The sequence below is a fragment of the Panthera tigris genome, chromosome E2 (assembly GCF_018350195.1).
Source record: "Panthera tigris isolate Pti1 chromosome E2, P.tigris_Pti1_mat1.1, whole genome shotgun sequence".
NCBI lineage: Eukaryota > Metazoa > Chordata > Mammalia > Carnivora > Felidae > Panthera > Panthera tigris.
This window is the reverse complement of record NC_056674.1, coordinates 48,375,106-48,398,055: the sequence shown is the minus strand read 5'-3', so window position 1 is coordinate 48,398,055 and position 22,950 is coordinate 48,375,106. Positions and strand designations below refer to the sequence as shown.

General features: G+C 39.3%; 1 protein-coding gene and 1 non-coding gene across 5 annotated transcripts in view; both read left to right on the top strand.

Annotated features, from left to right (window-relative positions):
* Positions 1-22,950, top strand: part of SF3B3 (splicing factor 3b subunit 3) — a 47,758-nt gene that overhangs the window by 6,811 nt on the left and 17,997 nt on the right. For all 4 annotated transcript variants that reach the window (XM_042968704.1, XM_042968705.1, XM_007074893.2 and 1 more), the window contains exons 4-11: positions 273-445; positions 964-1,105; positions 3,579-3,691; positions 6,477-6,614; positions 8,001-8,104; positions 12,546-12,711; positions 16,120-16,215; positions 19,932-20,004. In XM_042968704.1, the coding sequence (XP_042824638.1) occupies positions 273-445; positions 964-1,105; positions 3,579-3,691; positions 6,477-6,614; positions 8,001-8,104; positions 12,546-12,711; positions 16,120-16,215; positions 19,932-20,004 (1,005 nt within the window). The remainder of the gene's footprint in view (positions 1-272; positions 446-963; positions 1,106-3,578; positions 3,692-6,476; positions 6,615-8,000; positions 8,105-12,545; positions 12,712-16,119; positions 16,216-19,931; positions 20,005-22,950) is intronic.
* Positions 6,150-6,241, top strand: LOC122234419. The gene has a single exon (XR_006212214.1). It is a non-coding gene; the product is annotated as a small nucleolar RNA SNORD111 (small nucleolar RNA).

The following is a 22,950-nucleotide window of genomic DNA, read 5'->3' as shown; positions in this document are numbered from 1 at the left end:
TCAGGCATGCTAAAAAGTTTTGAAGAGTTAGTGGATATTAAGGTCTGTATTAGTAAGGAGGGGGTATAAAATGCTGTTGTTCATTGTGGTAGCAAAATCTTATGCTAAATATACTTATGTTAGAGTTATGTTATATAATTTATATAGTTATGTTAGAGTTAGTGCTGGCTACTAATGATTTTAAAGGAATAATTGTGATGTGAGTCTGGCTGTTGTGTAAGCCCCTCTTCATTTTCTGGAAATTTTATTTGTTTTGTCTCCTTTATCTACAGGTGCCATTGAAAAACAGAAATTGGTATATATCTTGAACAGAGACGCTGCAGCCCGGCTTACCATTTCATCTCCCTTGGAAGCCCACAAAGCGAACACTTTAGTATATCATGTGGTTGGAGTAGATGTAGGATTTGAAAATCCAATGTTTGCTTGTCTGGAAATGGATTATGAGGTAATGGGGACTTTGAATCCTTCCTCTCCTTCTCTCCCTCCTTTCCTCCCTCCTTCCACCCTGCTTTGGGTTTCTTCACTCACCTCACTGCTTTCCTGATTGGTTTCTTCATTGTGCATGTTTTATAATTCTGCTAACATATTTTCTGTTTTCCAAATGTCTTACTAAGATTCTCTGAAATGTTTCATAGCTCACCTAACTATGTAATAATACCTTACTCTGATTTGAACAGTATCCCTGTAAAAATGGTATTTATTAGAAAGAGTTGTCTAAAAAAGGAAGTGAAACTCTATGTGGGATGTTTTTTGCAGGGAGGTAGTGAAAGGTGGGGTGTACCATTCTTTGCTTTGAATGGAAGGCAGTAGGGAGAACCCTTACACAGGAGACCCAGGTTCCTGTGTAAGCTCTGCCATTAACCTAGTAGTGTGAACGTTGGTAAACTGTTGTGGACCTCTGCTTCCCCATTTGTAGATGGAGGAATCCTGATGCCATGTTTGTGCTCATGTACTTCTCTATAGGAAGCAGACAATGATCCCACAGGGGAAGCAGCAGCTAATACCCAGCAGACGCTTACTTTCTATGAGTTAGACCTTGGTTTAAATCATGTGGTCCGAAAATACAGTGAACCTTTGGAGGAACATGGCAACTTTCTTATTACAGGTATTTTTGTCTCCGAGCTTCTCTGTACCTTTTTGCTTAGCACATTTTATGTACAAACTTAGGGGAATTTACTTATTGTAAGGGTTTGGAAACTGTAATTTGTAGTAAGTCTAAGTGCCTTGTCTCTGTTTTGGCGAGGTTAAAAGTTCAGAGTGGTTGACTCTTCTAATGGGGGTAAGGAAGAAAGGATGAGACAGCCCTCAGCCTGGAATATCGACTACTGTTAGGTGTGCTGATATTTTTGCTGTAGGTAGTCTTTCGCTCTCATTAAGAAAATTAAAACCTAATTCTTTGAAAAGACAAATGGACGAATCCAACAAGTTAAAATTGTATGTATGTCCATGAATTTGAAAACTTAGGTGAAACAGGAATATTTTTGAAAACAGTTACCAAATTGACCCAAGAAGAAATTAAGACACTTGAATAGACCATCCATTAAAGAAATTGGAGCAGTTGTCAAAGATCTTCCCCAAAAGATTTAAGGTCCAGAATTTTCAGGGACCTTAAATTTCTCCAGAGATTAGGAAAAAAAGAAACATTTGTATCACTCTATGAGCCTAAATATAACAAATACCAAAACTTGGGAAGGACAATAACAAAAAAAACTATATGCTAGTTATAAATGCCAAAACCTAAGATTGTAGTAAATTGAAGTATGTGTTTTAAATGCATCATAGCTAAGTAAGATTTTTGTAGGAGTTCAGAGATACTCTGTTAGAAAATCAGTATCAGGGGTGCCTGGCTGGCTCTGTCAGTGGAGCATTGAACTCTTGATCTCAAGAGTTGTAAGTTCCAGTCCCATGTTGGGTGTAGACATTACTTAAAAATAAAATCTTGAAAAAAAAAAAAACAAACATCAGTGTACCTTTAATTCATTATATTAAAAGACTAAAGGAAACGACTATTTTTGTGGTCAGCTAAGTTTCAGTAGGCTTGGGAAAGATCGTCATCCCACTCCTTTATGTTTTGAGTCATTTGCACTTGTATTGATGTCTAATGTGATATATGTCTGTTGTTGGGGGAGGATTTTGGAGAATAATACAACATAGCACTTGTCTTTGAGCATTAAATCTTAGAGACTATATGTTAAACAGAAGAACCTTGGAAAATAGATTATGCATCTCATTACGTGCTGTAACATTACCATGTTTTTTTGACAAGGGTTTGATTTGTTCAACAATGTTTTATTGAGTCTCTACGATCAATATGTGCATAGTCTGTCTACTGGGACCTGGGACTGCAGTGGTGAAAAATTAGATGTGTTGTCTCCTTTATTCAAAATCGAGTTTAGTGAATATGTGTAACTAACAAAAAAATTGCCTGAGTATTTGCCAAATGCCGAGACAGGGTTGAGGAGAGAGAGGTCTCTAAACCAAGGAAAGAAAAGGAGTGTGTTAGAGGAATCTTCCTAGAGAAGTGCCCTCTGTGCTGAGACCTGAGGATTAGTTAGGAGTTAGCTAGGTATGAGGAAGGAGTTTCTGATGTGGACAAGGTGCACAAAGGCCCACGTGCAACAAAGAACATGGTTCATTCAAAAAACTGGAAGCTCATTGTGATTAGAGGTAGATAGTTAGTGGTGGGGAGGTACCTACTAAGGATTTTATTTTATTTTTGTTTATTTGCTTATTTTTTAATGTTTTATTTTTTTAAGGAAGAGAATGAGTGGGGGGAGGGACAGAGGATCCAAAGCAGGCTCTGTGCTGACAGGCTGACAGCAGCAAGCCCGATGAGGGGTTCAAACTCACGAACTGTGAGATCATGACCTGAGCCAAAGTTGGACGTTCAACTGACTGAGCCAGTCAGGTGCCCCTTATTTTATTTATTTTTGTGCTACTGAAGGATTTAAAGCCGGGGAATAATAACCTGTTAAAGGTGAGCATTTTGGAAAGATAACTTGCTGATGTTTTGGCTAATCAAATGGAGGATAAGACCGTAAGCTACATTAGGAAGCTGTTTCACTAACCCGAGAGATCGGCAGCATGAGCAGCATGAACACTGCTAAGGAGGTAGAATCAATAGAGCTGTGGTTGGGAGAAAATGGAAGGGTGATGCCCAGGTTTCTGGTTCTATTGGTCAATAGTGATATTCTCTTGAGATGGAGAACCCAGGAGGTGGAACAGATTTGAGAAGGAATGCGAGTTTGTTTATGAATACGATGCATTTTTAAACTGTTGTGGAATATCCATGTAAGAGTATACAGTTGGATTATAGGTCTGAAGATGAGAACTGAGTTTTGGGCTCCAAGCAAAAAATTTTAGATGCATTATCTGATACCTGGACAGGCTGAGATTGTCGAAACTGTGCTCCATCCTTGTCTTAGGCTAGTATCAGGGAAAACAAACCATTGAATGTTTCTCAGTCTCAGCTACTTGTACCATCATCCAAGATGTGCTGAAGGAGAGAAGGAATTGAAAACGAAATTATAATTTGTGGTTATGTTAAATCATTCCTAAGTTCTGTTTTCTTCTGATAGTTCCCGGAGGGTCAGATGGTCCCAGTGGAGTGCTGATCTGCTCTGAAAACTATATCACCTATAAGAACTTTGGTGACCAACCAGATATCCGCTGTCCAATTCCCAGGAGACGGGTAAAAATTTTTGCCATAGGATAAGATATTTGTGTTTGTGAAATGAATTTATTTTTTATAATTATAGTATAATCTTTTAGTTTATGTGTTAATCAAGTTTTAGTTTCTCTGTAAATCCTTTTTTTCCCCCCCCCAGTGTCTGTTTTTGAGAGAGATGGAGAGGGACAGCGCTAGCAGGGTAGGGCAGAGAGGGAGGGAGACCCAGAATCTGAAGCAGACTCCAGGCTCTCAGCTGTCAGCACAGGGCCCGATACGGGGCTGGAATCCACAAACTGTGAAATCATAACTTGAGCCGAAGTTGGACGCTCAACTGACTGAGGCACCCAGGTGCCCCTGTAAATCTTATTTTTAATAAAGCTGGTAAAGTATTTTAGTAAAAGCAAAACAAATTCTTTGAGAAAAGGAATTAAAAACACAGTTTCTAGGGGTGCCTGGGTGGGTCAGTTGGTTGAGCGTCTGCCTTTGGCTCGGGTCATGATTTCACAGTTTGTGAATTCAGGCCCCACATCAGGCTCTATGCTGTCAGTGCAGAGCCTGCTTTGGATCCTCTGTCCCCTTCTCTCTCTCCCCATCTCTTGTTCTCTGTCTCTCTTAAAAAATAAATAAACATTAAAAAAAATTAAAAACATAAAACAGTTTCTATTTCAGAACAATCTGGATGTTATCAGTTTGAAATTCTTGCAAATTTCTGGTTTGAAGACGCCAGACATATTTATTGGAGATAGATTGTTTTCCATTGCTTGTCTTTTTTCCTTGCGTTCCAACATAGGAAATTTCAAAGAATAGAACAGTGAATCTCTGCTTTTTATGTAGAGGAAAAAGATTCCCCAATTTAAAATTATACTATATTTAGCTTTTCTTTCGTATGATACAGCTATTACATACTTTTTAAAACTAACAATTTAATAAGTTGCAGTCATCGTGACACTTTAAGAATCTCCTAAGATGTAGTTCCTAAAAACAAATTTTCCTACATAACCACACTACCAAGGTCATGCTCAAGAAATTTACTGTTTTGTGTAATACAGTTATCTTATGTAGAGTTCATATGCCTATTTCTCTCATTGTCCACAAAAGTTCCCTTATATCTACCTTTACTGTCTTTTAGGTTATTTTGCCTCACCTTTGTTTGCTTTTAATCTTTTATTATACTGACATTTTTTTAAGAGTCTAGGCTAATTTTCTTGAAGTTTGTCTCATCTTTTTCTGTATGGTTAGATCCTTGTTAATATTTTTGATAGAATTATTACATAGGCAGTGACACATTTCCCACTATATCACATTAGGGGCACATAATGTTAGTTTGACTCCTTGGTGATGTTAAATTGATCACTTTAAGGTAGTGTCCATCTGGGCTTCTTAATTGTGAAGGTACCTTTTCCTTTTTGTAGTTGGTGTGGAATCTGCTGGTGAATTTTGAGACTGTAAATATTCTTTTCTCCAGCATCTTTTCACACAATGCTTTTCCTCTCAGGTCAGTTACTACATTGGTGGTTGAAAATGGTGTTTTGTTAATTTTATTTATTTATTAAAATGTTTATTTTGAGAGAGAGAGTGAGCAGGGGAGGGGCAGAGAGAGAGAATCCCAAGCAGGCTTCATGCTCAGCATGGAGCCTGATGCAGGGCTTCCAAGACCCTGGGATCATCACCTGACTTGAAATCAAGAGTCTGATGCTCAACTGACTGAGCCACCCAGGCGCCCCAAGTGGAGTGGATTGTGGAGCCTGCTTGGGATTCTCTCTTTTCTCTCATTCACTCTCTCCCTTGTGACCTCTCCCCTGCTCGCTCTTTTGCTTTCTCTAAAAAAAGAAAAAGGAGTTGGACACTTAACCAACTGGGCCACCCAGGCATCCTGAAAATGGTGTTTTACTGATTTTAATCTCAGTAGTTTACTGTGGAAATTATTAATTATTAAGTATATGCACAAGTAAAGTGTAATGAACCTCTGTGTATCCAGCTTCAGCTAATTTTGTTTGATCTCTGCTTTCTCAAGCTCTTCTTTCACCCCTGGTTTTATATCTTTTTGATATATTTTTAAAATTAACATTATTTTTTAAATTTATATCCAAATTAGCGTATCACTTTTTGACATTAATTTATAGGACCTGGGATTAAGCCTTTTAGGTCTTAGTTGATCTGATATATGATACCTGAGTAGGAGTCCATAAATCTTAGAAAATCTGAGAAGAAATCTATCAAAATAAATTATTGGTAAGGGGTGGTGAGTAATTTGATTTGGTTGATCAGTCATTTGTTGAGCACCTAACTGCTAGGCACCGTACTTGGCTTTGGGACTGCAAAGAAGTATAAAACATGTTTTGCCCTTGAACAGCTGACTCAGTGAGGGAAATAGAAAATGTTGGAAACATGAAAAAAAAAATCTAAAATCATAGTCCAGGAGCTGCCTTAGGAAGTTGGTATAGAATAGTGCTGAGTGGACATGTAGGAGATTTCTTCATAGCCTAAAATGATGACTCTTTAAATTTCATGTCTTTTTTCTGACATTTTTCTCTGGAGAAAGTTCTTGATGTTGCTCATTTATTCAGGATGTAGAGTGAAATTGTGGCTGCTTTTTTGTACAGAGGCTTTGTCATATATTTATAGTAGATAAGAATTTTTAGCTCTTGTGCTTTACTTTTTGGCTGGCAGTCTGTTCTGGGTCAAAGCTTGTGTAGAGAGGTTCCAGGTACCTGTAGACGTTGAGTGGCCTGTATTATGGTAAGGTGCTAAATTCCCTATATAAGAAGTACTCATTTCTAAGTTGTTCTGTGTTTGACTTTGCTAGAATGACCTGGATGACCCTGAAAGAGGAATGATTTTTGTTTGCTCTGCCACCCATAAGACCAAATCGATGTTCTTCTTTTTGGCCCAAACTGAGCAGGGAGATATCTTCAAGATCACTTTGGAGACAGATGAAGATATGGTAAGCAGATCATGGAGGGAGAAGGAAAAAATGAAAAAATCCTTTTGCTGGGTTTAGTTTATTTAAAAAAAATTTTTTTAATGTTTATTTTTTATTTTTATTTTTTTAACATTTATTTTTGAGAGACAGAGCACACAAGTGGGGGAGGGGCAGAGAGACAAATAGACATGGAATCTGAAGCAAGCTCCATGAAGTTGGAGACTTAACTGACTGAGCCACCACCCAAGCACCCCTTTTAATGTTTAATTTTTGAGACAGCGTGAGAGCATGTGTGCGACAGTGTGAGTGGGGGAGGGCAGAGAGAGAGAGAGCGAGAGAGAGGGAGGGAGACACAGAATCTCAAACAGGCTCCAGGCCCTGAGCTGTCAGCACAGAGCCCAACACAGGACTCGAACCCCTGAACCGTGAGATCATGACCTGAGCCGAAGTTGGACGCTTAACCAATTGAACCATCTAGGTGCCCCTTGCTACACTAATTTTAATATATTTAAATAACCTTATTTCAAAAAGTGATATTTAAAGAAGAATCTTTTTAGGTTTATTTATTTTTATAGAGGGGAAGGGGTAGAGAGGGAGAGAGAGAATCCTAAGCAGCCTCTGCCAGCGCAGAGCCTGATGAAGGGCTTGAACCCACAAACTGACATTACCACCTGAGTCAAAATGAAGAGTCAGATACTTAACTGACTGAGCCAGGCAGGTGCCCCTGAAAAACTGATATTTCTGTGTACATTTAAGGTTTACACAGTGTTTTTATGAACCATTTGTTCTTTAATACTACTTTGAGATAGGACAAATAATACTTTACAAGTTAATAAAATGGAAACAGAATGACTTAAAAAGTGGTTGTGTAAGGTATCAAAGCTTTTTAAATTTGGATTGGTTATACGAATGTAGGTTTTCTCCACTAGTTAATAGATACCTGGTCTCGTAATCTCATATAAATAATATGAGATCAAGTAATGCCACTTCTAGTGAGTAATGAGAAAGCTCTCCCTGTCTCCTGAAAATTGGTAATACACATGAACTGTTACTGTTTTTATCCTATGGCAGAGTTCTGTGAACAGCTGTGCAGTTTTTTATATATGTTTAGCTCAGGAATTGGCATATTTTGTTGTGGAGGCCCAGTAGTAAACATCATCAGCTTATATGGGCCACGTAGTCTCTGTCTCAACAACTCAACCCTGCCATTGTGGCACAGAAGCATTCATAGGAAGTGTGTAAATAGGCATGGCTGGTCCTGGGCCTTAGTTTGCTAACCCCTGGTTTAGATACTAAGTATGATATTTTACTTGCTACTCTGCTTATGCTATCTTACAATACTGGGCTACCTTCTGTGGCCTAGCTTCACTTGCCTACACAGTAGAATCTCTTTTTTTTCCATTCCAGGTTACTGAGATTCGGCTCAAGTATTTTGATACTGTGCCTGTTGCTGCTGCCATGTGTGTGCTTAAAACAGGCTTCCTTTTTGTAGCATCAGAATTTGGAAATCAGTGAGTAATCTTTTTATTACCCTAGTTTATCCTGGTTACTATAAAAAGTTGGGAGGAGGGAAATGTGGCTTCAAGGGCACAGAGCTTTCTACAAAACTTTCTTCAAAAGTTTTGCCTTCCTTTTCCCCCTTTATGTTCTTTTTTAATTTTAATTTTTATTTATTATTATTTGTTTGGTTATTTTCCCGACTTCAGTTGCTTCCTTTAAGCAGTACCTGTTGGTAGCTGCAAAAATAGCTTCAGAAGTGGTCTTTTCTGAGCTTTTTGCTGGACATTTCACTGAATATTTATGGAACTAACTTAACATGTCCCACCAGTACTTCACTTGTACAAATCTAAAGTTGAAGCTCATCATTACCCACAGCTGCTCAGCCACATCAGTGACCTTCCCAGCCTCGGTTTTCTGTTAATGACTAATGGACCAGTTGTAGCAACTTGAGTGTAAAATCTCAATTTTTGTGGTTTATAGTCTAAACTAGTTCACTAGTTTACTTACTACATTTTATTGTCTTTCCTGTAAAACTTCAGCCTTTACAGTCATCTTATTAAGCAGCTAAGACATAACCCTGATGAAATCCTTTCCCTTATTCCTGTGTTATAATGTTTGATGACTTTTTATTGCCAAGTGGATAAAGTCTGAGCTCTAGCCTTGAATTTAAAGCCAGTCAGTATCTAAGTCTCCAAATTACTTACACAAGATAAGATAACCATGGTTTTGCCAGTATCTGCTCACAGCATCAGTGCAAACCACTTACCGGATGCTATTTGCTTGTAATTAAAATGAAAGTGTATCTAGGATTCTAGGATTCTGTGCCATTTCAGCCTTGTCTCTGACTGTTCTTCCTTTCTTAGACATGCTTCTTACTTATACTCACGGACTTTATTCCAGCTGTTGATTAACTCATTTTCCTTGTTTATACCTCTTGTCTCACTTTTCATATTTAGCCTGTTTGGTGTATTTTCATCCACTTAAATCCCACTTTTCCAGAATAATAGTAATTCCTTGATATAATCAAATAGCTAGTCAGTATTTAAATTTCTTCATTGTCTCAATATTTTTTAGTATTTTTTTAATGTTTATTTATTTTGAGAGAGAAGGAGCATGAGTGCCGGCCGTGGGGGGGGGGGGGGGGGGGCGGGGAGAGACAGAGAGAGAGAATCCCAAGCTGGCTCAGCACTGTTAGCACAGAGTCCGAAGCAGGGCTTGAAATCACGAGCTGTGAGATTATGACCTGAGCCTGAATCAAGAGTCAGACACTTAACCAAGTGAGCGACCCCAGGTGCCCCCCATGCCTCAATATTTTAAAAGTTGAATCGTATACACGAGGATTGAGCAAGGCCCATACATTGCAATTGGTACATGGAAAACATTTTTAGTGGCTGCATATTTTAAGGCCATGCCCCGTATTGGTATTTAGGTTTGTTCTTTTGCTATCATAAATAGTGCTGTAGTGAACATTGTACTTGTATCTTTGTGTGTTAGCTGAATGCAACCATAGTTTAAATTCATAAGTGTGGGATGAAATTTTGATAATGCTAAATTGTCCTCACAAAGGTGACATCAGTTTACATTCCCACCAACAGTGTATATGACAGACCTTTTTATTTATTTATTTTTTCTTACTGCATGACAGACAGTTCATAAGCTCTTGAAAATCCCTGAGAAGAAGACTAGTAGTTCGATCAGTAGAAAATGGGCACAGGATTTGAACATGCCTTTACAGTAAAAAAAAAATACGTGTGGTCTAGAAGTATAATATGTAGGAAGATTTCAAACTCATTTGTAATTAAAGGAACGCCAATCATATTTGAAGTCTTTTCCTCACCTAGCAGATTGGCAAACATTAAAAACTTAGATAGTAATTTGTCTTGATAAGATTGTGGATGGAAATAATAGTTGGATGCAGAAGGTATTTTCTTGCCCCATTACCTTATGCAGATAGTGTGTTTGCTAAGGTTATACATCCTGATTGTCTGTTAATTGGATTTAGGGAGGCTCCTGGATGGCCCAGTTGGTTAAGCCCAACTTTTGCTCAGGTCACGATCTCATGGCTCATGAGTTTGCCCCCCCCTACCCCCCATGTCCGCCTCTGTGCCAAAAGCTCAGAGCCTGGAACCTGCTTTGGATTCTGTGTATCCCTCTCTGTTCCTCCCCCGCTCGCTCTCTCTCTGTCTCTCTCAAAAATAAAGATTAAAAAAAAAAAAAGATTTAGGAATAATACAGTGATTCCTTTTATTCTGAAGAATGGTAGTTAAAATTTATCCAGCACTTGTCTGTATATATCAGGCACTGTTCTAAACTGTTTTTCTTAATGTCTTGGTTTGAGTTCTCCTGCAAGCAGAGCCTTAGACAAAGACATGGGTGCAGGTAGATTATTGGAGAGCAATTGCAGGAAACAGGAGTTAAGGGATCAGTGGAGAGAGAGAGGGAAAGAGGAAAAGCCTACATAAGAGTGTGTTATTGAGATTCCTGTTGTGGGCAGTAGGAACTTGCTCCCATCAAGACCTGCTCCCATCAGACAAGCAGAATGCATCTGAGAATTGCTCACCTGAAGGTTAACAGCAACACCATTTTTCTCTTCGGGTCTGAAATTCAGTCACCTCTTGGGGCAGAGAGTGGAAAGATGGCAGTGTACAAGTAGATGCTTGTTAGAGTGAGATGCATTTGAGCTTGTGAGAAATTATCCATTGCTGCTGGAGCTGAAGTCTGCAACACTCAAAAAATGCTGATTTGGGGTATCAGAAACATGTGCTATGGGTATTAATCATAATGCAACCTATTTATCAAACAGTATTTACTGTGTTCTAAATAAGCACTTTGTAAATGTTAATAAAGTACATAACTTTTCCAGTGAGACCATGCCATTATCCCATTTATACTTTGGGGAACTGGGTCACAGAATTTGTCAAATTTGTGAATTTGTGAAAGAAATTGATCACATACCTAAGTCCCAGATGATCTGATTCCAGAGTTCCTGCTCTAAAGCACAACACCATAGTTACAGAAGCTGCTTTGCCAAGATTTGGCCAAAGCAGCCTTTTCCTGTGATGGAGGTAGTGAGCCCATCCTTCTGGTTACCTGGTAATTACTAGGCACTGAAGGTATCTTTGACAAGTGGCTTTCATTATCTGTGTATACACATCTTGCTTGAGGAAGGAATTTATACTAACTTTTATATGTTTATCTCATATTCTCAGTGCTTTTGTAGATTGTTCAAGGATAATAACCCTGTTTGGTTTTTTTTAAATTTAGTATAGAATCTGATGTGTTTACCAAAAGTGTTTAAATGCTGAGGTTTATTTGAACATTTCTTGAGTACCTTATATATTTCAGATGCTGATTTAGTCATTTTATCTTCTAAAAAGCTACACTTGATACTTTTTTTTTTTTTTTTGACATTTGTTTATTTTTGAGGGAGAGAGAGAGAGACAGCATGAGCAGGGGAGGGGCAGATAGAGAGAGGGAGACACAGAATTCGAAGCGGGCTCCAGGCTCTTGAGCTGTCAGCACAGATCCTGACGTGGGGCTCGAACTCACAAACAGCAAGGTCCTGAGCTGAAGTTGGACGCTTAATCGACTGAGCCACCCAGGCGCCCCTCCCTTGATATTGTTTAAAGTGCTCTGTATTGAAGGTCCTGGTATATTAAACATGACCAATAATTTGGTTTCTTTTTTAAATTGAGTTTCTTCCCAAAAGCTAAGTGCACACTCAGCATATGATGGTATATTTTTTTTAAGTAAGTTTTACACCCAACATGGGGCTTGAACTCACAGCTTTAAGATTAAGAGTTGCATGCTCTACCATCTGAGCCAGCGAGGCACTTCCTGAATTCAGCAGTCTTTATTTCTTTATACCGTTCTAGTCTTTTTTTTTTTTTTAGTTTTTAAAAATTTTATTTATTTATTTATTTTGAGAAAGAGAAAGAGTGAGCAGGGGAAGGGCAGAGAGAAAGAGAGAGAGAATCCCAAGCAGGTTCCATGCTGTCAGCACGAGCCTAATACGGGGCTTGAACTTATGAACTGTGAAATCATGACCTGAGGTGAAACCAAGAGTCAGATGCTTAACTGACTGAGCCACCCAGACACCCTTTAATTTTTTTTTTTTTAATGATTATTTTCGAGAGAGAGATGGAACGCGAGCTGGGGAGGGGCAGAGAGAGAGGGAGACAGAGTCTCTGAAGCAGGCTCCAGGCTCTGAGCTGTCAGCATAGACTCTGACGTGGGGCTTAGACTCAAGAACAGCGAGATCACAACCTGAGTCACCTAGGTGCCCCTATCCCATTCTCTTCTAAGAAAGAAGACCCCACTCAAACAGATGGTGACTCGATATGCATGTTAGAATTTTGATAGGTAATTGTAAAGTGCTTTGTGAGGATTATATTTATGGCAAACACTATCTTTAGAAAGTGTTTAACTAAAGTCTTCTTTTCTTCTCCCTAGTTACTTATACCAAATTGCACATCTTGGAGATGATGATGAAGAGCCTGAGTTTTCATCTGCCATGCCTCTGGAAGAAGGAGACACGTTCTTCTTCCAGCCAAGACCACTTAAAAACCTTGTGCTGGTCGATGAGTTGGACAGCCTCTCTCCCATTTTGTTTTGCCAGGTGTGGGTCTTTCCAGTCTCTTCCACAATGAGCAGTGCCAGCCAGATGTTTCTGAATATGAATGAGTTTAAGGTTTTTTTTTTTTTTTTTTTTTAATTTTATTTTTAAGATTTATTTATTTTTGAAAGAGAGAGACAGAGCATGAATGGGGGAGGGTCAGAGAGAGAGAGGGAGACACAGAATCTGAAACAGGCTCCAGGCTCTGTGCTGTCAGCACAGAACCTGGCGTGGGGCTCCAACTCATGGACCGTGAGATCATGACCTGAGCCGAAGTCAGACGCTTAACCAACTTAGCCACCCAGGCGCCCCAAGGTTTTTTTTTTTTTTTTTTAAGTTTTTTATTTATTTTGAGAGAGAGCACAAGTGGGGAAGGGGCAGAGAGGGAGACAATCCTAAGTAAGCTCTGCACCATCAGTGTGGAGCTTGACGCATGGCTGGAACTCAGAACTATGAACCAGAATCATGACCTGAACAGAAACCAAGAGTTAGATGCTTAACCGACTGAGCCACCGCAGGCACCCCTAAATGAGTTTAAAGTTTTAACTCCAGTTAAATTAAGACCTGGTCTAAGAGTGAGGCACGGCAACATGTCTGAGAAATCACAAGAGTGTAAGGTTGAAGCATTTAAAGGTGGATATTGGGGAACTAAAATCCATTACATAAATCCTTAGGCTTTTAATTTTAAATATATAACTCATGTTCAATATAAAAATTCAAGCTATACAAAAGGTGAATGGTAAAATTCCTACCCCTATTCTTCCCCCCCCCCCCCCCGGAGTAAATAATTTTATTTATTTATTTTTTCCAGTATATGAAATTTATTGTCAAATTGGTTTCCATACAACACCCAGTGCTCATCCCAAAAGGTGCCCTCCTTAATACCCATCACCCACCCTCCCCTCCCTCCCACCCCCCATTAACCCTCAGTTCTCCGTTTTTAACAGTCTCTTATGCTTTGGCTCTCTCCCACTCTAACCTCTTTTTTTTTTTTTTTCCTTCCCCTCCCCCATGGGTTTCGGTTAAGTTTCTCAGGGTCCACATAAGAGTGAAAACATATGGTATCTGTCTTTCTCTGTATGGCTTATTTCACTTAGCATCACACTCTCCAGTTCCATCCACGTTGCTACAAAAGGCCATATTTCATTCTTTCTCATTGCCACGTAGTATTCCGTTGTGTATATAAACCACAATTTCTTTTTCCATTCATCAGTTGATGGACATTTAGGCTCTTTCCATAATTTGGCTATTGTTGAGAGTGCTGCTATAAACACTGGGGTACAAGTGCCCCTATGCATCAGTACTCCTGTATCCCTTCCTACCCCTAATCTTATTTTCAACTTTCTATCCACTGAGGATGCTGCTGGTAACAACTTCTTAGGATTGCTTCCAGGCATTTTCCCTGTATCAGTGCATGTGCATGTATTTGTTTGGGTTATGTTTTTTTAATCCTAATAGGCTTATATACTTCAGTGTTCTGAGATTGACTTTTTGTCACTTAATAGTTTATGAATAACTCTATCTTATTTTTTTTTTTTTTTGTAAGTTTATTTACTTATTTTGAGAGAGAGCCTGAGCAGGGGAGGGGCAGAGAGAGAGAGGGAAAGAGAGAGAATCGTAAGCAGGCTCTACACTGCCAGTGCAGAGCCTGATGGCGGGGCTCAGTCCCATGAACCACAAGATCATGACCTGAGCCGGAACCAAGAGTTGAACACTAAACTGACTGAGCCACCCAGGCACCCCTGTCTCTTATTTTAACACTTAATTTCTTCTTAAAAATCTCTAGAGACATTGGGATCAGTCAGTAACAGAACTTCTTAAAATACATCCTCAAAGGAGGAACCCAAGGTGGCCTAGGATGGGGACTCTGTCCCTTGCTGATGGTGCGCTGTTGTAGCAGGAATTTTGTTATGCATTTGTGTCCTGGATTGCTGGGGTTTGAGTGAACATTAGGCGCCACCCTACCTTGTCAGGTTGATCACACTTCTAATAGAGGTTTGCTCGTTGTATGCTGGAGAAACAAGTCTGTTCAGTCACTATTCCTGGTAAAATTAACTATTCTGAAATTAACTGCTTTTGTTCTTTCTTTTTGAGAAAGGATTAGCCCTGAGGCAATAGATAATAAATGAAATCCTAATTATATTATGAGTGATTTTTTTCCCATTTCATTCGAATTTGAGGAAATAATAGCGTAGTTTGTAGATAAGATAAAATTTATAGAAAGTTCAGGTATCTACAGCAGAGCTGTGGGTATTTTGTGCCATGTATATCCTTACTAGTCTGGTGAGGCAAATGGATCTCTTCTCTGAGTACTGTTTTTAAATGCATATAGTAATAAACATAAGATAGCCAATAGGGCAAAATATTAAGTTGTGAAGAAGTAATATATGTGCTTCCTTGTCAAGGCTTTAAATAACAAGATGGTGCATTTGAAATAGGTAAGTTAATTTATTTCAGCGAGAGATCAGTGTGAAGGCTGTATGCGCTCAACATATCTTTGTCCATGTTACAGTAAAGCTGTACTGCCTTCTAGACAAGAATTTTCATTTGAACTGGCCAGTTTGACAAAACTACAGTACACATGATTGACCTCTTTGTGTATTGACCAACAAATGTACTGGAAAGCAGCTGGATATCTGGAATACCAACACATGGCTTCCCCATCTGGTGGCTGAGCAGTCAGATGCAGTTACCCCGTAGTTGGTCAGCTACATCATAGGAGCATCTGTAGATAGAGTAACTTTGATAATATATAGTCTAACAGATTTAGTAGGTGTAATTTTTTTTTAATGTTTTTTTTATTTATTTTTGAGACAGAGAGAGACAGAGCATGTACGGGGGAGGGTCAGAGAGAGAGGGAGACACAGAATCTGAAACAGGCTAAAGGCTCCGAGCAGTCAGCACAGAGCCCGACACAGGGCTAGAACTCACATACCGCGAGATCGCGACCTGAGCCAAAGTCAGACGCTTAACCGACTGAGCCACCCAGGCGCCCCAGTAGATGTAATTTTGAAGTAGTGATGAGTGGGATAATTGGAGGAATATAAATTTTAACATTATGAATAAGTATGATTTTTGTTGGTGACAGTCACAGATCCTGATAATATTATAGTTTATATTTTTAGCTGAAAGGAAATGGTAAATTTCATTTGGAGGTTATATAACACTCATTTCACTAAGTAAGGAATGCTCTGCTAATTTAAGAATTGGTACAAGCCTTTTTTTCTTAAAGTTGCTGCTGCAAACTGGTTTGTTTTTTGGAATATGGGGGCTTTTCCCCTTGATTCCCCCAGGGCTTATAGCCAATATGTAAGTTTAGTAAATTAAAAAGTATTTTGTTCCCTGAGAATAATCAAATTCGGTGTGAAAACTTGGTAAAAGTAGACATTTTTTGTCTTTTTCACTGTGCAGATAGCTGATCTGGCCAATGAAGACACACCACAGCTCTATGTGGCCTGCGGTAGGGGACCCCGATCATCTCTGAGAGTCCTACGGCACGGACTTGAGGTAAGATGGGTACTTTTAGATCATCTGCAGGGTTTGGAGAAAAGCATTGGAAAAGCAGCTTATAACTTTATTCTAATGAGATCAATGGTATATTTAATGTTTCTGTGAAAGAAAAAATGTTTTCTTTCCTATTTCCATAAAAGTTAGAGTTTAAATTTCCTGTTCTTTGACATGTTAGCACAATAGGCACATTTTAAAAAATTGGCAAGTGAGGATCAAAGGGGGAAAATAATCTTTACTGGTTCCAGGCTCACAAGTCATAACAGAGGATATCTGCATGGAACATTTTATTCCATTTTTTTTCTAGTCTTGGTCTGTGTTCATTGTTTTTAGATAATTATATCTTTTTACCTCAATGTATATATTTTTGTATTTTACCAAGTTTATTATGTGTTCTTAGGTTGTATTATTTTTAGTGTTTCTATAATATTCCACTATAGTGGTTGGATCAGAATTTATGTAATAAATCCTTTATTGTTGCATCTTTTAAGTGATATAGACACTCAGAACTTTCTTTTTAATTTTTTTTTAATGTTTGTGTATTTTTAAGAGAGAGAGCCTGCATGCACATATGTGGGGGAGGAGCAGAGAGAGAGGGAGACACAGAAGTAGGTTCCAGGCTCTGGGCTGACAGCACAGAGTCTGGCGTGAGCTTAAACCCACAAACTGTGAGATCATGACCTGAGCTGAAGTCGGATGCTTAACCAACTGAGCCACCCAGGTGCCCCCAAAATTATCTTTTCAAATGCTACATCTTCCTGCGATTCTAGGGTTCATGCTTTTTAGCAAGTTCCTTGAACTTGGTTTTGTTAGGAGCAAAACAAAGCTTCCTATGATGGTTTGCTTCATAGTTGAGGGTTGGCATGCTATAAGCTCTCAATGGCCCACTGCCTGATTTTGTAAATTTTTATTGGAACGCAGCTAAGATGACCTTGGTTTTGAATTCTGGCTCTATCACTTAATAGCTATTACTAAACTTTTGTTTCCTCTTCTGTAAAATGAAGTTAAGTACCTGCTTTAAAGATTGTTGTGTGAGTTAAGTGAGGTAATGCATATAAAGAAGCACTTAGCTCAAGCTCTGGCGTACAGTAACAAGTATGTTACCTATTACCACTGTTAATGTGTTTCAGGGGGTGCCTGGGTGGATTAAGTGTCTGACTCTTGGTTTTGGCTCAGGTCATGGTCTCATGGTTTGTGGGATTGGGCTGTGCCGACAGCGCAGAGCCTGCTTGGGATTTTTTCTCCTCCCTTTCTGCCTCTCCCTCCACTTGTGTGCACGTGTTCTCGCTCTCTCAAAATAAATAAACTTTAAAAAGAATATATTTCTCTTTCAGAAATTTGAAGATTTTTTTGGCTGTGCCAAAAATATCAGGCCACCAAATTTTTAATGACTCAAATCTAATTTAGACTAATAGTTTTTAGTTATTGCTTGTTGGATCCCATTTAGCATTTGGTGAAAGCTAGCATTCTCCACCAAAAGTGCGTATGTGCATTATCAGAAAGTGTTGTCTACAGTAGAAGAGATAAAGGACCCAATTAAGAATCATTGTTTTTGAGTCTTCTGCCCCCTCGCAATTTTTTAAATTTTTAAAAATTTTTTTCATTTAGTTTTTGAGAAAGAGCACGACTGGTGGAGGGGCAGAGAGAGAGGGAGACACAGGATCTGAAGCAGGCTCCAGGCTCTGAGCTGCCAGCACAGAGCCTGATGTGGGTCCTGAACTCATGGACCGCGAGATCACAACCTGAGCTAAAGTCGGATCCTCAACCGACTGAGCCACTCAGGCAACCCTGCCCCCTCCCAATTTTTTTCCAATTCTATAAAAGATCTTGATTATACAGAAAAATATTTTGAAATTGTTGAACATTGCTTTGTTCCTGTATATCTATTTTTTAAAAAATTTTTAATGTTTATTTTTGAAAGACTGAGTATAAGCGGGGGAGGGGCAGAGAGAGGGAGACACAGAATCTGAAGCAGGCTTCAGGCTCTCCGCTGTCATCACAGAGCCTGACATGGGACTCGAATTCATAAACCATGAGACCATGACTTGAGCCGAAGCTATTAACCAACTGAGCCACCCAGGTGCCCCCCTTGTATACCTATTTGTTGAACTTTGTTGTTTAGCTTTATTGTGGTCTCGTTTGAGCAGGGTCATTGTCACTATTACACTTAGTATAGAGTATCACACACCTAACACTTAAGTTTTATTGGTGATGAAGTTTTCCACAGTTCTCCTGTTCCATGATGAGGTATTCCTATTATTTTATCAGTAAAGTAAAAAAAAAAGGTAATGCCTTTAATGGATATATGTGAGTTCTTTTTATAAAATGTGGTTACACAGTATAATATATTAAGCTGTCTAATTGTTTCTCGGTGGTTTTAAAAATAACATTTTTATTTTGGAATGGTTTTATATTTACAGAAAAATTAGATATAGTGCAGAAAGTTCAGGTATAATAACATATACCTAGTTTTCTCCTCTAGATCATTTCATCTCAGGTATTTCATTTCCTCTCATGTTTGAGAACTTACAGGATATTCAGAGGCTTCTTGAGTCTAATCTTTACATTTTTTTAAAAAATGTTTTTATTGATTTTTGAGACAGAGACAAAGTGTGAGCAGGGGAGGGGCAGAGAGAGAGGAAGACACAGAATCTGAAGCAGGCTCCAGGCTCTGAGCTGTCAGCACAGAGCCTGGTGCGGGGCTCGAACCCACGGACTGTGAGATCATGACCTGAGCTGAAGTCAGACGCTCAACCAACTGAGCCACCCAAGTGCACCTTGAGTCTATTCTTATGGAACGTAAAAAATCTAATAGGAAGGACAGAATAATTCCTGAAATTACTTTTTAGGATTTAGGAAATCACATAGGATCCCCTGTGAGGTGGTGATTGGGATTTCTATGAGAGCTTATAGGAGGGAGTGTGGACTGCCAGGCAAGAGGATAAGGGAAGATTTTTCCTAAAGGATGTGCCATTTGAATTGGTCCTTGAAGAGAGATGTGATTTGGCCTTAAGGGGGTTAGGAAGAGAAATGGGCTTAGATGGCTGTTTCATTCCACGTGCTCTCTTTTTGAGGAGGATGCAGGCATGGCATACCCAAAGGAAATGTATGGTTTTTGCTGCAGCAACTATCCTCCTGAACATTCCATCCCATTTTGCTAAAGTTTGTTATGGGGATCTCCAATATTTCCAAGCCTTTTAGGCTCTTAACTCTTTTTTTTTGACAGAATATTTCCATTCTTTCTTTTTTTTTTTTTTTGGTTAATGTTTATTTATTTTTGAGAGAACATGAGGGGGGCAGGGGCAGAGAGAGAGGGAGACAAAGAATCCAAAGTAGGCTCCAGGCTCTGAGCTTTCAGCACAGAGCCCAACGCGGGCCTTGAACTCGCCAACCGTGAGATCATGACCTGAGCCGAAGTCAGGTGCTCAACCGACTGAGCCACCCAGGCACCCCTGATATTTCCATTCTTTTAAAGATTTTTTTTTTTTTCATTAGTAAGTAATCTCTACACTCAACATGGAACTCAAACTTAAAACCCCGAGATCAGGAGTCACATGCTCTACCAACTGAGCCTGTCAGGTGCTCCAGTTCCATTCTTTTAATCCAGCATGCAGTATGAGCACTGCTGTATCAGAATCCTGTTATCAAGTGTAGTTGTAAGCAAGGAGCTAATTTCTATGCTCATTGGATCTGTGGTTTGTATCCTCCCCTGTCAGGTGTCAGAAATGGCTGTCTCTGAGTTACCCGGTAACCCCAATGCTGTCTGGACAGTGCGTCGGCACATTGAAGGTAAGTAGCCCTTTCCCAACAGTCAAAATGTGGGTCTGGGTAACATCGACAGTAGAAGGCTTAGGAGGTTGCATTCGTAATGTTTTTATATTGCTTCATTTAACAATATACTAGAAACTTTTTCTGGCCTGACACCATGTTTTTCAGGCTCTCTCAATCAGGATGCCTGCACCTTTTTTGTATGCATGAGTAAGGGGTGCATTAGGGTGGCTGTTAATACATCTACACTCCCGTATTGTAGAGCTGTCATACATGTTGTTCTTTGACCATATTCATCCTGTTGCATCTGTAAGAGGTGTGGTGTGAGGGAAAGTTTTTTGCTTCTTCAGTTTTCTTCAGCAGTTTTCTCCTGTTGTGCTGAAACCATGGTGAAGTTGAAGGTGTTGTCCTAGGTATTAAGAGATTTAGTTAAGCTTATTAATCAATTAGTCCTGCTCAATGGGTGGAATTGTGCTTAAGGGAACTGAAGATTGAGATTGAATGGAATCATAATTTTTGAATGGGTGGAAAAGAGTGGATGGAGGAAAGAGGAGTCTGAGTTCTTGGATAAAAATGGTCACCTCATCCTAAAATTTTGAAATTTAGGTAAAAATGCATAACAGTGTGACAGCAGGATATTCTTGAATCAGTTGAATTTGAGGAATGAAACTTAATTCTCATTTTCCCTTGGATTCTCTGTGGGTGTAGGTCATTTCTATTCTTAGACTTCATCTTCCTCTTGTTCCCTCAGGAATGTGGGCCTGGTGAGATCACCCTGGCCAGCATAGAAAGCTTTTTCAAGAAAACAGCTGGAAATCTTCCTGATATTTTGATGTCCTGATATTTTGATGTTCTGATGTTTGATTTTATGGGAGTTGGGAAATGTGTAGGAGGGAAACCTCATGTTATTCGTAGAATACACATTATGGTGGATTTTGTTTTCATGTGGGTGTTTGAACCAAGTCTGAGTTGAGTAGATAGAAAAACCAAATAGGAAATTAGTCGGTTTATTTTTGCTAGAAGATAATTAGTAGATGACTGATTTTGATTTTCCCATTTTGTATAATTTCTTCGTAAAGAAACTAGTCAAATTGATGTTCACCTTTAGCTTGGCGGCTGGTTGGTATTACAACTCCTGATGAAAACATTGCCTACACTCTGAATTTTTTAAGCCTTTGAGATAAAACTTAGTATTCCTCTTTCTTGTTTTGTTTTCTAGTACTTGAACTTTACTTTAAAGTAGTTTTAGATTTACAGGAAAGTTCCCCCTCATTTTTATGATGAAGGCAGAAAAAGTAGGAGTTGACTCTTTCAAGATAGTGCGTTGAGGTAATAGTCTGACAGCATGGTCTCTGAGCTTCCAGTCCAGTGTTCCTTTGACTAACGCTGAAGTTGGAGTCTGTCGGTCTTGCTGGTCTTTAGGTTAAGTTTTATACTGTCATCGTGCAGTCTTTCTAGTGTCCACCTTGTACTTAGTAATTAAGAAAGGATTGGATCTCTACTCTCAGAGCCCTTGCCATCTAACACAAGAAGACAAGTACACAAAACTACTATGTGTTCTGATGTAATGAAAGGCACACAAGCATGTTGCCAGGACAGGTTAGAGGAGAGGGAATTGGCATATGTTGGAGAATCAGAAAAGACTTTTTTGGACAATGCTTGATGATTTAGTGATAAGCAGTATGTTGCATGATGGAACTTGTAGCTGAATATTTTTCTTATCAAGTTTTAGGAATTGACTACATCCTGATAAATTTCACTCTTAGAAACTATAATTTGGGTGATCACCCACAAAAACAGGTCAGGTTCTCTCTGTTCATTCTCTTTCCAGATACTCCAAGTTACTGTTGTGTGACTATCCCACATGTCCACACATGCTGTAGTGTTCAGGCAACTACTAACCTTGGCTGGTACTTGGTGATGCACACTACCAATACCAAGCCTTTTTTTCTCTTCCACAGGTGGCTGGTGAAGGTGCTGATCACCACAGGTGTGTACATACTGCTAGGGTCTACCATGGGGTCTTCTAGTTTACCCAGGGAGAGGGATTTGTACAAAATATTAAGACCGCCCTGATGGCATCTCAAAGGGTAACTTTGAAATTGGCTGTTCATGTGCATTGTAGTGATGGCACACCCATCTGCCTGTATATTAAATGGTTGGAGGCAGGGATCGGCTTCCCTTACTTTTTCCCTAAGTAGAAAGTACGACTGATATGTCTTTCACTAAAGCTGAAAGAACCTGTAGCTAGAAAACCTTAACTCCGTACTCTCCTTTGGTGATTCATATGTTCCAGGTGTACTGACTCAAGCCCTGGAGAAAGCCACCTATTTTTGTTTTGTTTTGTTGTGTTTTTTTTAGTATAATCAGGACTGCTGAGGCAAGACAGGCACCAAATAGAGTGTAAAGTGAGAATGAGACACTGGAAGCTTAAACCATCTTTGGTCACTCAGCATCTGTGGTCCCTCAGTTTTGGAGTGAGCTGTGTTTTGAGCTTCAGATGCCAACACAGAGGAAAGAAGAATGCTTTCCTTCCCCATGGGCTGCTTCAGCAGTGCTCAGATAAAAGTCCTCTTTAAGTGAGACAAAGATGCATTCTCATACCCTAATATGATGACATTGATGTTCTTTTATGTGAAACTTGTAACTTCTGGAAAAAGGCAACATGGATGTATCTGGTCATTTCCCTTGATTTTGTTTTGAACTCCAAATTTTTTTTAAATGTTTGTTTTTGAGAGGGAGAGAGAGAGTGTGCGCGCCTGTGCATGTGAGCTAGGGAGGAGCAGAGAGAAAGGGAGAGAGAGAATCCCAAGCAGTCTCCACGCCATCAGCGCAGAGCTCAGTGCAGGACTCGATCTCACAAACCGTGAGGTCATGACCTGAACCAAACTCAAGAATTGATTACTTAACCAACTAAGCCACCCAGGTGCCCCCTGAACTCCCAACTTTTAACCTGTAACTTCCTTA